The 11,612-nt window shown below is 42.1% G+C and overlaps 2 protein-coding genes across 2 annotated transcripts in view; one reads left to right on the plus strand and one right to left on the minus strand.

The window, feature by feature from the left end:
- Positions 1-6,051, plus strand: part of med17 (mediator complex subunit 17) — a 7,169-nt gene extending 1,118 nt beyond the window's left edge. Inside the window, exons 3-13 of the mRNA XM_052575754.1 lie at positions 38-201; positions 386-605; positions 1,414-1,550; positions 1,641-1,722; positions 2,131-2,283; positions 2,583-2,713; positions 2,790-2,974; positions 3,119-3,256; positions 3,392-3,509; positions 5,480-5,639; positions 5,721-6,051. Coding sequence (XP_052431714.1) covers positions 38-201; positions 386-605; positions 1,414-1,550; positions 1,641-1,722; positions 2,131-2,283; positions 2,583-2,713; positions 2,790-2,974; positions 3,119-3,256; positions 3,392-3,509; positions 5,480-5,639; positions 5,721-5,929 — 1,697 coding nt within the window. The 3' untranslated portion in view covers positions 5,930-6,051. The remainder of the gene's footprint in view (positions 1-37; positions 202-385; positions 606-1,413; positions 1,551-1,640; positions 1,723-2,130; positions 2,284-2,582; positions 2,714-2,789; positions 2,975-3,118; positions 3,257-3,391; positions 3,510-5,479; positions 5,640-5,720) is intronic.
- Positions 6,052-6,586: 535 nt separating this feature from the next.
- LOC127972345 (V-set and transmembrane domain-containing protein 5) lies at positions 6,587-11,612 on the minus strand. Its single transcript, XM_052575785.1, has 4 exons — positions 11,282-11,612; positions 7,598-7,924; positions 7,360-7,503; positions 6,587-7,152 (listed from the first exon to the last, which is right to left on the minus strand). The coding sequence occupies exons 1-4, from the start codon at positions 11,352-11,354 to the stop codon at positions 7,097-7,099; spliced, it is 600 nt and encodes a 199-aa protein (XP_052431745.1). The 5' UTR covers positions 11,355-11,612; the 3' UTR covers positions 6,587-7,096.

Raw genomic sequence — 11,612 nt, forward strand, 5'->3', positions numbered from 1 at the left:
GTCTGCTCGTGACTCAAGCGCTGCTCTCTGCTGACAGGTGCGGTTAAGTTCCAGCCCTCGCTGTGGCCGTGGGACTCGGTGAGGAATAACCTGCGCGGCGCTCTCACAGAGATGTGTGTGCTGCACGACGTGCTCAGTGTGCTCAAGGAGAAGAAGTACATGGCCCTCGACCCCGTGTCCCAGGACCCCAGCGCCAACAAGGTACGTCTCCTCAGGACTAGGGCTGGGATAGAGTGACACAAATTACCGTCGGATGACCGTTTTGATTATTCTTCATATTCTGTGTTCACATCACTGATAGAAATGAAGTTTAAATCCTTTCCTAAAGTTTTACCTTTACGAAGTCTGATCATGTGTAAGTGGTTTTGAGCGAGCGAGTGTTCAGACCCCGCAGGTGTTCCAGCTGATCAGTAAGAAGAAGTCTCTGGCCACGGCGGCCCAGCTGCTGCTGAAAGGAGCCGAGAAGCTGAACAAGTCTCTGGCGGAGAACCAGGAGCAGCGCAGACAGAGGGACTTCAACTCGGAGCTGCTGCGTCTGCGCTCTCAGTGGAAGCTGCGCAAGGTCGGAGACAAGATCCTGGGAGACCTGAGCTACCGCAGCGCCGGTAATACATCAGTGCGCTGACCTCTCTGATGTCTGTGGAGATCTGTGTGAAAGGGTCATAGGATGCTTTTCAAAGATTTTTATTTGGTGTAACAGGTTATGTTGCCATGTTTTAATGTTCAAAAACACATTATTTTTCAAACACTGTACACTACTGTAGATCCTCTATGCCCCGTCTCTCTCAAACACACAGATTTCTACAAAGTCCCTCCTTCTGACAAGCACAGTCTGCTCTGATTGGCCAACTGACTCAGTGCATTGTGATTGGCCGAACACCACAAGCACTCGTCGGAAATCTAACGCCCCTTTCCATAATCACAAGCTAATATAAATGTAAAGACAGTTATTAATTTGCTTAGTTTTACCATCAGTTCAAGCTGAAAGTGGCGCTCTCTCTCTCTCACACACACACACACATATGCAACGCGCAAAACTCTCCATTTTAACATTCAATAGCAAATACTTAAAGCACACTTCCAGTATCTGATTCAGAAGCAGCAGATTGTCGTAGTAAAGTCAGAATGACCTCCTCTCTGAGGTTCATGAAACAGTCGTGCGTGAACATTTGGGCAGCATTACACAAATCTTCCCACACAGTGATGTAGAGATGTTGGGGGCGTGTCTAAACGAGGTGTTTCAGGGGGCATGGATGAGTCTTAACTTGATAAAGAATATCTCTTTGGATTGAGACTTCAGTGTTTGTAACTTTACAGATCTTCTTCCTGCACCAAGAGCTCGTAACACTCCAGAGAGAAAGGACAAATGTAAGGTGCATCGATGAGCTGTCTAACATGAGTGTTGGTCTGCAGGGTCTCTGTTCCCTCATCACGGCACGTTTGAGGTCATCAAGAACACCGACATCGACCTGGATAAGAAAATCCCCGAGGATTACTGTCCGCTCAGCGTGCAGATCCCCAGTGACCTGGAGGGGTCGGCGTATATTAAGGTGACACAGGTTCTAGATGAGCTGGCATCACATGCTGTTTCACCTGATGACCGTGTGTGTGTGTGTGTGTGTGTGTGTGTGCTTCTCCAGGTGTCCATCCAGAAGCAGTCTCCTGATATCGGAGACCTCGGCACAGTCAGTCTCTTCAGAAGACAGCCCAAAGCCAAACCTGGTAAAGACCGCTAGAGCGACCGATGACAAACACTGCTTCAGACACTACTTACCTCTGTAGATGTGAGCCTGGAGCACAAGACCAAACCTCATATGAGTCCGGTTCAGTCTCCAGTGATGTCTGGTTTGTTCGGAGGACAATATCTGTCTGAGATACAACTATTTGAAAATCTGGAATCTGAGGGAGCAAAAAAATCTAAATATTGAGAAAATCATCTTTAAAGTTGTTCAGATGAAGTTCTTAGCAATGAATATTACTGATCAAACATTAAGTTTTGATTTATTTACATTAGGAGATTTACTAAATATCTTCATGGAACATAATCAATGATTTTTGGCATAAAAGAGAGATGGTGAAGAGAAGCTTCCCTAAAGGCCGGTGTTCTCCTGAATGTGTGTGTTCTCTCAGCTTCTCAGATGTGGCATGTCAAGCTGGAGGCGGCTCAGAATGTGCTGCTGTGTAAGGAGATCTTTGCTCAGCTCTCACGTGAAGCTGTTCAGATCAAATCACAGATCCCTCACATCGTGGTCAAGAACCAGATCATCTCTCAGCCCTTTCCTGGTATTTACACACATTACATTCAGCAGACGCTGTCACACAGAGCAGCGCACACACTCGTCTGATCAACACTGCAAAGATCATAGCTGTTAAACTACTGGATCTTATGATTTTAAATCTGTATTTAACCTCAGAACTATCTCGAAGTATAAAGAGCTGCTAAAGTCTAACTTTGTGGAGTCTGTGCTTTAAAATAACATTTTTCTACACTTAATCTGAGTGATGAGGGACAGTGAAAGTCTTAGAGTGATCAGAGAGCCTGGTGTGTGTGTGTGTGTGTGTGTGTGTGTGTGTGTGTTCAGGTCTGCAGCTCTCCATCTCTCTCTGTCACTCCACTGGAGAGAAGAGAAGCCAGAGAGCCTCGCCGGAGAAGAGTAAACCAGACGATCATCTGTATGTGTTAGAGCACAACCTGCACCAGCTGATCCGAGAGGTACAGCCCCGTCACAGCAGACGCAGGGGTCCAGAGCTGCTCACCTGAGTGTGTGTGTGTGTGTGTGTGTGTGCAGTTCCACAAGCAGACGCTGAGCTCGGTGGTGATGCCTCATCCTGCCAGCGCTCCGTTCGGTCACAAGCGCTTGCGTCTGGCCGGACCCATGGCCTACGACAAAGCAGAGATCAGCTCGCTGCAGCAGAGCGAGGGACTCCTGGAGAAGATCATCAAACAGGCCAAACACATCTTCCTGAGGAGCAGGTGAGCACCTGTGTTCATTAAGATCATCTAGTAATGTAGGAATACAGTGTAGTTCTGGAAGGTGACCAGTGAAGACGGTGTACCACAGACTCTAATCAGGTGTGTGTGTATTGGCCAGAGCTCAGTGAAGTGTGTTTGTTTCAGGACGGCGCGGACCATCGACACTCTGGCCAGTCGTATAGAGGACCCTCAGATCCAGGCGCACTGGTCAAACATCAACGATGTGTACGAGTCCAGCGTCAAAGTGCTCATCACCTCGCAGGGATACGAGCAGATCTGCAAGTATGACCTGATAACAGACACCAGAAACACGAACGATCCATAATGCTCACATCTGAAAATAGAAACGCAGGTGTGATGAGGGAAAAAGCGCAGTGAATGACCCCTGAACGAACCCTGCGTGTCTGATCTGCTCAGGTCGATCCAGCTGCAGCTGAACATCGGTGTGGAGCAGATCAGGGTGGTGCATCGAGACGGCCGGGTCATCACGCTCTCACACCAGGAGCAGGAGCTGCAGGACTTCCTGCTGTCACAGGTGCACAGACACAGAAGTGTGCTCCGCCGCTCATCTGACACCAGGACCAGTGTGTGTCTCCATCACGTCTGGAGAAATGTAGCACTGCATCAGTGTCTCATCAGTGGATGCTCTGCAGTGAATGGGTGCCGTCAGAATGAGAGTCTGATAAAAACATCCCAATAATCCACAGCACTCCAGTCCATCAGTGAACATCTGGAGAAGACAAAACCTGAAACACATCCAGCATTAAGATGATTTTAACTCAAACACATAGAGTCTATAATCCAGAATAACACTTCCTCCAGTGAAGAAGTGTTCTGGTCTGAATCAGGAGAGAAATCTGCACAGATCAAGCAGCGATTAAACAGATCTAAACTAATCTGTGAGAGACAACAGCAGATGCACTTTTCACTGGAGGAAGTGTTATTATGGATTATAGACTCTATGTGTTTGAGTTAAAATCATCTTGATGGATTACATTTTTTTATTACCGTATTTTCCGGACTATAAGTCACACTTTTTTCATAGATTGGCTGGTCCTGCGACTTATAGTCAGGTGCGACTTATTTATCAAAATTAATTTGACATGAACCGAGAGAAAACATTACCGTCTCCAGCCGCCAGAGAGCGCTGTATGCTGCTCAGATCTCCTGTAGTCTACACCTGAAAACATAGAGCGCCCTGTCATGGCTGGAGACAGTAATGTTTTCTCTTGGTGCTTGGGTCTAAATAAATGCGACTTATATATGTTTTTTTCCTCATCATGACGTATTTTTGGACTGATGCGACTTATACTCAGGTGCGACTTATAGTCCGAAAAATACGTTAATACTAATTTTATACGGTTGATAACTTATGTCTAATTCTACTTCATATTAGATTGTTTTAAATATAAATTTTAAGAAGCTTATAAACATAATTTTTTTTAATTTGAAAGATTAAAATGATGTCTTTGCAAAGGTAAAACGAAAATATTCACATTTCACCTTGTATTAGAAAGGTACTTTTTTGATCAGGATTTTTGATTTTTGATCAGAAGGTGCTCCTAAATAGTTGTAATTATTAGGACAAGTGCTTCTAATTACAGGAAGACAAACACTGCTCTTAAACTGTGTGTGTGTGTGTGTGATGGGTAAAGCTGTGGAATGGGCTTTGGCCGAGGAAACATTTTCAGTTAAAAGATCTGTATTTAGTTTTTACTTACTCCTCTGACTACTACAATAATTATTACAGATTTAGTTTAAAAGAATAATCACACAATATGCTATTTCTTCCATTTTAATGTTAATGGTAGACCCTTTATTTGCCAAAATAATGAAGCACTGTACTGTAAATTAAAACTAACTCACATAAGCCAAGATTAGGATGACAAATTTTTGCAGTCTTAACAACTACTACAATATAGCTATGAAGACAATTAAATTATTTACACTTACTATATACATTTTTTTAAAATTAGATGATCAAATGGAATAGTCCCATCTTGTAGGTTATGATTTAGTCATCAGAAAATCATTAATGTGGAGTTATGAGCAGTACAGTATTCATACTTCATAGGTTTAACCATGAAGCGTACAGTGGCCCTGCTTTTACCTCTCTCTTTATATTACCCTTATTGCAAGAAGTGCAGTGTGGAGTACTACACTCAACCAACTCCAGGGAAGACACTTACTGTCATCATACACCAGACATATATATCGGTTCAAAGTATCGGTTATCGGTCTACTTGATCTGTAATAATCGGCATCGGCCTTGAAACAAATCTCGATCCACCCCTAGTTTGGACTCTCATTGACTGCAGAGCATCCATTGATGAGACACTGATGCAGAGCTACATTTCTACAAACCTGATGAAGAAACAAACTCATCCTGATCTGGGATGAACACTGGGAGCATGTTTCAAACAAATCTTGAATTGTTCTAAACTCTGGGTGTAATAATGTCATGATGGGGGTTGTGTGTGTGTGTGTGTGTGTGTGTGTGCGCAGATGTCCCAGCATCAGGTACACGCTGTGCAGCAGCTGGCTAAAGTCATGGGCTGGCACGTGTTGAGTTTCAGTAATCACGTGGGCCTCGGCCCCATCGAGAGCATCGGGAACGCCTCTGCCATCACAGTCACGTCTCCCAGCGGAGAGTACACCATCTCAGGTGAGTCTGAGCCAGCGCTGGTCTGAGCATGGAGGTCTGTGAACAGTAATGCATGATGAGCTGCTGTCTGTCTGTCTGCAGTGCGCAACGGTCCAGAGAGCGGCTGTAAGGTGCTGGTTCAGTTCCCGCGCAGTCAAGCCAAAGAGCTGCCCAAGAGTGATGTGCTGCAGGACGCCAGATGGACGCACCTCAGGGGGCCTTACAAGGAGGTGCACTGGAGCCGCATGGAGGGAAGGAACTTTGTGTACAAGATGGAGCTGCTGATGGCGGCCCTGACCCCCTGTCCCTAGAGCCCACTGGGGTCTCCCCTTGATCTGATGCATCTCTGCAGCGCTTGATAACACTCTGCCATTTTTCTAAAAGGCTAGTGATGGCCAAAACACTTGTTGGAAATAAAACATTTGTACCACCAGCTCTGCATTCTTCCTTTGTTGTGAGAGCACGTGTGTGACCTCGGAGCACAAAACCAGTCTGAAGTGTATATTTTTGGAATTTGAGATTTCTGCATCATCTGAAGCTGATTAATGATCTCTCCATTGATGTGTGGTTTGTTCGGAGGACAATATTTGTCTGAGATACAACTATCTGAAAATCTGGAATCTGAGGGAGCAAAAAAATCTAAATATTGAGAAAATCATCTTTAAAGTTGTTCAGATGAAGTTCTTAGCGATGCATATTACTGATCAAACATTAAGTTTTGAAATATTTACAGTAGTTGGAAATGTAATAAATATCTTCATTGAACATGATCTTAATATCCTAATGATTTCTTATGTATAATTGTGACCCATACAATGTATTGTTGTCTATTTCTACAAATATACCCCAGAGACTCCAGACTGCTTCTGTGCTGCAGGGTCACGTTTGTACAAACAGAAAAAAGCAATCCTTCTGTACACTGAAAATAAAAGGGAAACTGGTTAAAGGAGAACAGCCAGTGCAGGTAATCATCATTATGCAAATATATTTATTTTGAACCTTTACAACCAAAAAAGATCACACATGTCTTTTCCAAAAATAATCTGGGGGGAAAAGCATTTATTAAATATGCATTTTTATCTAAATAATTGTTAGATGTTACCCATTTAGCAATCATGACACTGAGCCATATTTAAATCCTTTTGTTTCATAAGAGACATTTGTAAACTAAACAGGAATTGTTACCTGAACCACATATGGAAACTTTCCCCCGCAATATCCAATGATTTTTAAAAACATTCATCCATTAAAATGAACACACAAAGAACATTCATAATGTCCCACCATCTGGAGGACGTCCTATGACCATTTCTATGTAGCCTATAATAACACATGAACAAGTATGTGATTGTCCTGCTGCGGTCTGCAGCGATGTTCAGAGTTCAGTGTTGATGTCTGTGTGATTGAACATGTTGATCTACACTCGTCTGAGACTGTGAAGGGAAATGAACGCTTGTGGCAGATGTGAAGGTCATCACTCATCTAGGATCTGTTCGTCTCTGTCCCAGTGGCTGTAGTTCAGTCTCACTGTGCTCTGTGCAGAAGGCAAATACAACGGTTCAGTTTCAGTTGCAAATGAAAAGTAAGATTACACCTTATCTCATACATCTCTAAACAGTCATGTTCTGCCAAACACTCTTTCTGATGGATCAAACGGCCTGAGCTGCCATGCACATAACACAGATGTGGGACAACGTCTGCATTGCAATAAATGTAAATGAGAGTCAGTGTAGTTTGATACCTGGCAAGCGTCTCTGTTGTCTGCAGGTCTTTATGGTGTTGTGTAGTTTATTCAAGAGCCACATGCACAGCATCAGAAAAGCAGCCAGCGTCCCCAACACAATGATGAACACGATAAAGTACTGGATGTCCTCATACAGCACCTCTGAAACATACAGGTCAAACACGGGATAGATGGAAGAAAGCATTACGTCTGTGGGTATTTGTGTCTGTACATATATCAGAAACGGCATGCTCACCAGTTACAGTCAACACCATACACACGTCCTTGCTGCTTCCAGACGGTTCAGTCACAGTGATGGTGTAATAGCCAGAGTCTTGTAGACGTAGGTCTGTTATGGTTAGAGAGCCGTTGGGGTGAGTCTGCACTCGTCCCTCGTACGTTTCCGTCACGTTTGCAGTGCAACCGAGCATCCAAGCTGCAATGCTTTGCTGTCTGCTCACAGAACTGAACATCCATCTGATTTCTGGAGTCCCGGTGCATGTGATGTCCACAGAGAAAAGAGCACTTCCCTGAACCGGTGCTGTGATGGGGCTCCTCGACACCTGGATGCTGATGGCCTGAGCTTCAGAGAGAGATTTAGTGGATGTTAACATACTTCGTCTAATTATATGCAAAAGCAGCATTTATGGGCTATAGTCTTAACCATCGTTGGTTTGTTGACTTCCAACAAATTTAGGAAAAGTGGAGATGTCAACACTGTGACACTGTAACGCTTTCAAAACATTGCTCTGTTTGTATGATGATGTCACAGAAACTAAGAGCAGACACAAACTAATCTCTCAGTTGCATGACACAGATCAACAACCTCCTTCATTTCGTCATCACAAAGTGTCAGGCAAGCAAACGAGTGCTTTCGGACGCTGAGTGTGTTAGGAAGGCTGTTCACACCATCTTCTGTCAAGATGCTGACTTTATGACTTGTGCATTATAGTTATGATACTCTTGTAGCTTCAGTCCTGCCTCATAAGCAGGTTTTTTTAAGGCGTTATGAAGAGGAGCAGTCTCTGTGTAACAACAGCTAATCACTGGTGTTCCTCAAGGTTCTGTTACGGTCCCTTTTTATTTTCTTCTTTCTTCATTTGCACACCCTCACTGGACACAATCATAGAAGCACATTGCTTCTTTTACCACTGCTCTGCATAAGAAACATATAACCTGATGATCCCACTCCTTCAGCTCGTATCTCTACCATGCTTTCAGACGTCTCGACTTGAACGAAGGAGCATCAGTTCCACCTCGAACTTGCAACGACAGAGCTCCTTAAACATAATAGTTAACCACAAAAATACTACTCAACTAGTGTCTACAAAACTAACACCAACCAGGACTACAACTGAATGCTCCCTCCCTCCAGCTACAGTCACTGAACAAGCAACATGTTTTATCCTACACAACGAGGCACAAATACCCTTCACTCTCTCTGTTCCTCTCCAGTGGACGAAGCTGCCAACCTCCACCCAAAACTTCCATCACAACAATCAAGAAACATAATAATCTTTCTCCATTTCTCCAGTTTTAATGAGCTACACAAACTCCCATCAAACATGCTTCTGCATCATTTTCACCCACATGTTGAAGGTGTGGAGATTTGTCCCTCACACTGTGGACGTAGATGGGGTGAACTCTCAATAAGATTCCTTAGGGGAAGACACGAAAGAATGGAAACATCCAGCAGATGTCCACTCAGTGTCTATCCCAGCCGTGTCAAAATCAGTTCCTGGAGGGTCTGAGCACTGCATAGTTTAGATTCAACCCTAATTAAACACACCTGATCCAACTAATTAACTCTTTCAGGCTTATTTGAACGCTACATGGTATGTGTGTTGAAGCAGGGTTGGAACAAAACCCCCCTGGTCTAACCTTAGTTAATGATTAGTCCTCTTTAAACCAGGAACAAGGGATACATTAAGACCACATTAAAGGGATAGTTTACTCAAAAAAATTAAATTCTGTCATCATTTACAGTTGGCGGTTCCCATTGACTTCAGTAAGAAAAGAAATACTATGGAAGTCATTGGCAACCACCAACTGTTTGATTACCAGCAATCTTCAAAATGTCTTCTTTGATGTTCAACATTAAAAAGCAACTCATACAGGTTTGGAATGACATGAGGCTGAGTAAATGATGACAGAATTTTCATTTTTGGGTGAATTATCCCTTTAACTTCTGCAGAGTACATCAATGTCACACAGGCTCTGGTCAGTTTAATGGCTTTATAAACTAATATTTGAAATCCTAAAGTTCTTATTTCCTGCATCACAACCATGATATGTCAACACCATCCTCTGATTTATGAGGAAATGATTTGAAATGTTCAGATAATTGTATTCTCCTGAAACAGGTTCTATTAGCATCTCGCATCAACTGGGAAAACTAAATGACTACTACATGAGTGTTTGATTTTTCTAATAATGAATAAATATTAAATCTATCTCTTTTGTGGACTGCTGGTCATCACTTCTAGTAGAGTTGGGGTTGAGCGAACACATAACTCTGGATAAAACATGTCTGTACATAATACTGTTCCTTTGTATTCTGACCATGTGTGTTCTGATCATATTTAAATCATTTGTTAAGATGTTTAAATGTGAATATTAAGATCCTGTTGAATGTAAATAGAAAGTAGAAACAACCAATTGTTTTATTTGTTCATTTTACTGTTTTTAAAAGATACCTTGTTACCATAGCAGCAGACATACAGTTCTGAGATGAGAATCATTCATGTTCCAATGACGTATCAACATACTTAAATGTGAATCGGGAATAAAAGCTTTATTAACAATAACATACAGTTTGTTGTATTTGTTTTAATACAGTAATTGATTGATTCAATGTACCTGATAGCTAAATGACTTCAAATTCAGCTTTCTTTCATCTCCATCAGATGAATATTTTAATCATATTTCATAATGATATATTATATTTGCTGAGGAATTGTTGGTGGCATGTGAAAATGTAATCTGTCTGCTATGAGAATGTGTTTTAAAAACATCTTAAATTGCTTTAATGCAAATTACGTGATGGCAAGTTAAAAAGCACATTCTGATAAAAAAAGAAAAGTTGGGAGGTTGCATCATAGCATAGTTTAGCCTGTATGCAAGATACAAAAATGTACTCTCATTTGTCTGAGCTGTTTTGCACTCTTGTTTTTTTCCACTTCTCAAGAATCTGTGTTATTACCGGTGAAATGATCCTTAGCTAAGCCCTGCCTTAAAACACCTGACCAATCCTAGCTCTGCAAAAATCTGCTCCTTTCCAAAGAAAGCTTGGCTCTGAAACACTGTTTTTAAAACAAATACCAAGTGACAGGAGAGTGAAAAAAAGGGCGGCCGAAACAGGTTTGTCTGGCCTGACGCATTCAGTCTCGATACCAGAATCCTTCAGTACTCTCTTCAGCTGTGAGTCACATACGTGGCAGTTTTAACAGTGTTCATCATGTGATGTATGTTCAGGGCTTGAGAAAGCATTAAAACAGTATTATGCCACTGTTATATGGTGTGATAGTACATTACAATGCCAAAAACTGCAATTACAATGACCTTTATATAGCGATTGCAGAGAAATTATGTTTAATCTTAGAAAGTTTAGTTTGAAAGGATGCATAAACAAATACCTGAACAGTTCAAACTAAAGCACTGCAATCACAGTATTACTGTTCTTAATATGCATTCATGTGATTACTTTTTCTTTAGTCATAACACCTTTACACAAATGTTTATCTAACCGTGTGAACGAGGACAGACATAACTTTGATAATCTCTTGGTTTCTATATAAAGTGATTTATAATAACTACAAACCCAAATCCACTCCAAGTATACATTTGTCCCAAAGCACATCTTTGTAAAATTAAACAAAACTCAAAACAAACACATAAAAGCAGACACACACACACACATTAATCCTCTGTAGATACTTACTGTAATGGCAGAGACAGAAGATAAGGTAGAGTATTTGTGTGTTCTGAGAGCAGTGAATCCATGCGGGCCTCATTAGACTGGTTCCTCCATATATTTATATGCAAGTAACATGTGATTGTGTTTATAGCTCAGTCATAACTCTAGACTTTCACCCTGTCCTTCTCTGCTACCCATTCTCCTTATGCCGCTCTTTATCTTCATCTCCCCTGTTTATCTTTGCTGCTGTAGATTTCTCTTTCCCTTTCAGTATTCTCTTTTGCTCTTTTTCCTGTCTGTCTGATCTGCAACGTATTCACTTACAGGACTGAACAATCATACTGATCAGACCGGT

The sequence above is a fragment of the Carassius gibelio genome, chromosome B15, assembly GCF_023724105.1.
Source record: "Carassius gibelio isolate Cgi1373 ecotype wild population from Czech Republic chromosome B15, carGib1.2-hapl.c, whole genome shotgun sequence".
NCBI lineage: Eukaryota > Metazoa > Chordata > Actinopteri > Cypriniformes > Cyprinidae > Carassius > Carassius gibelio.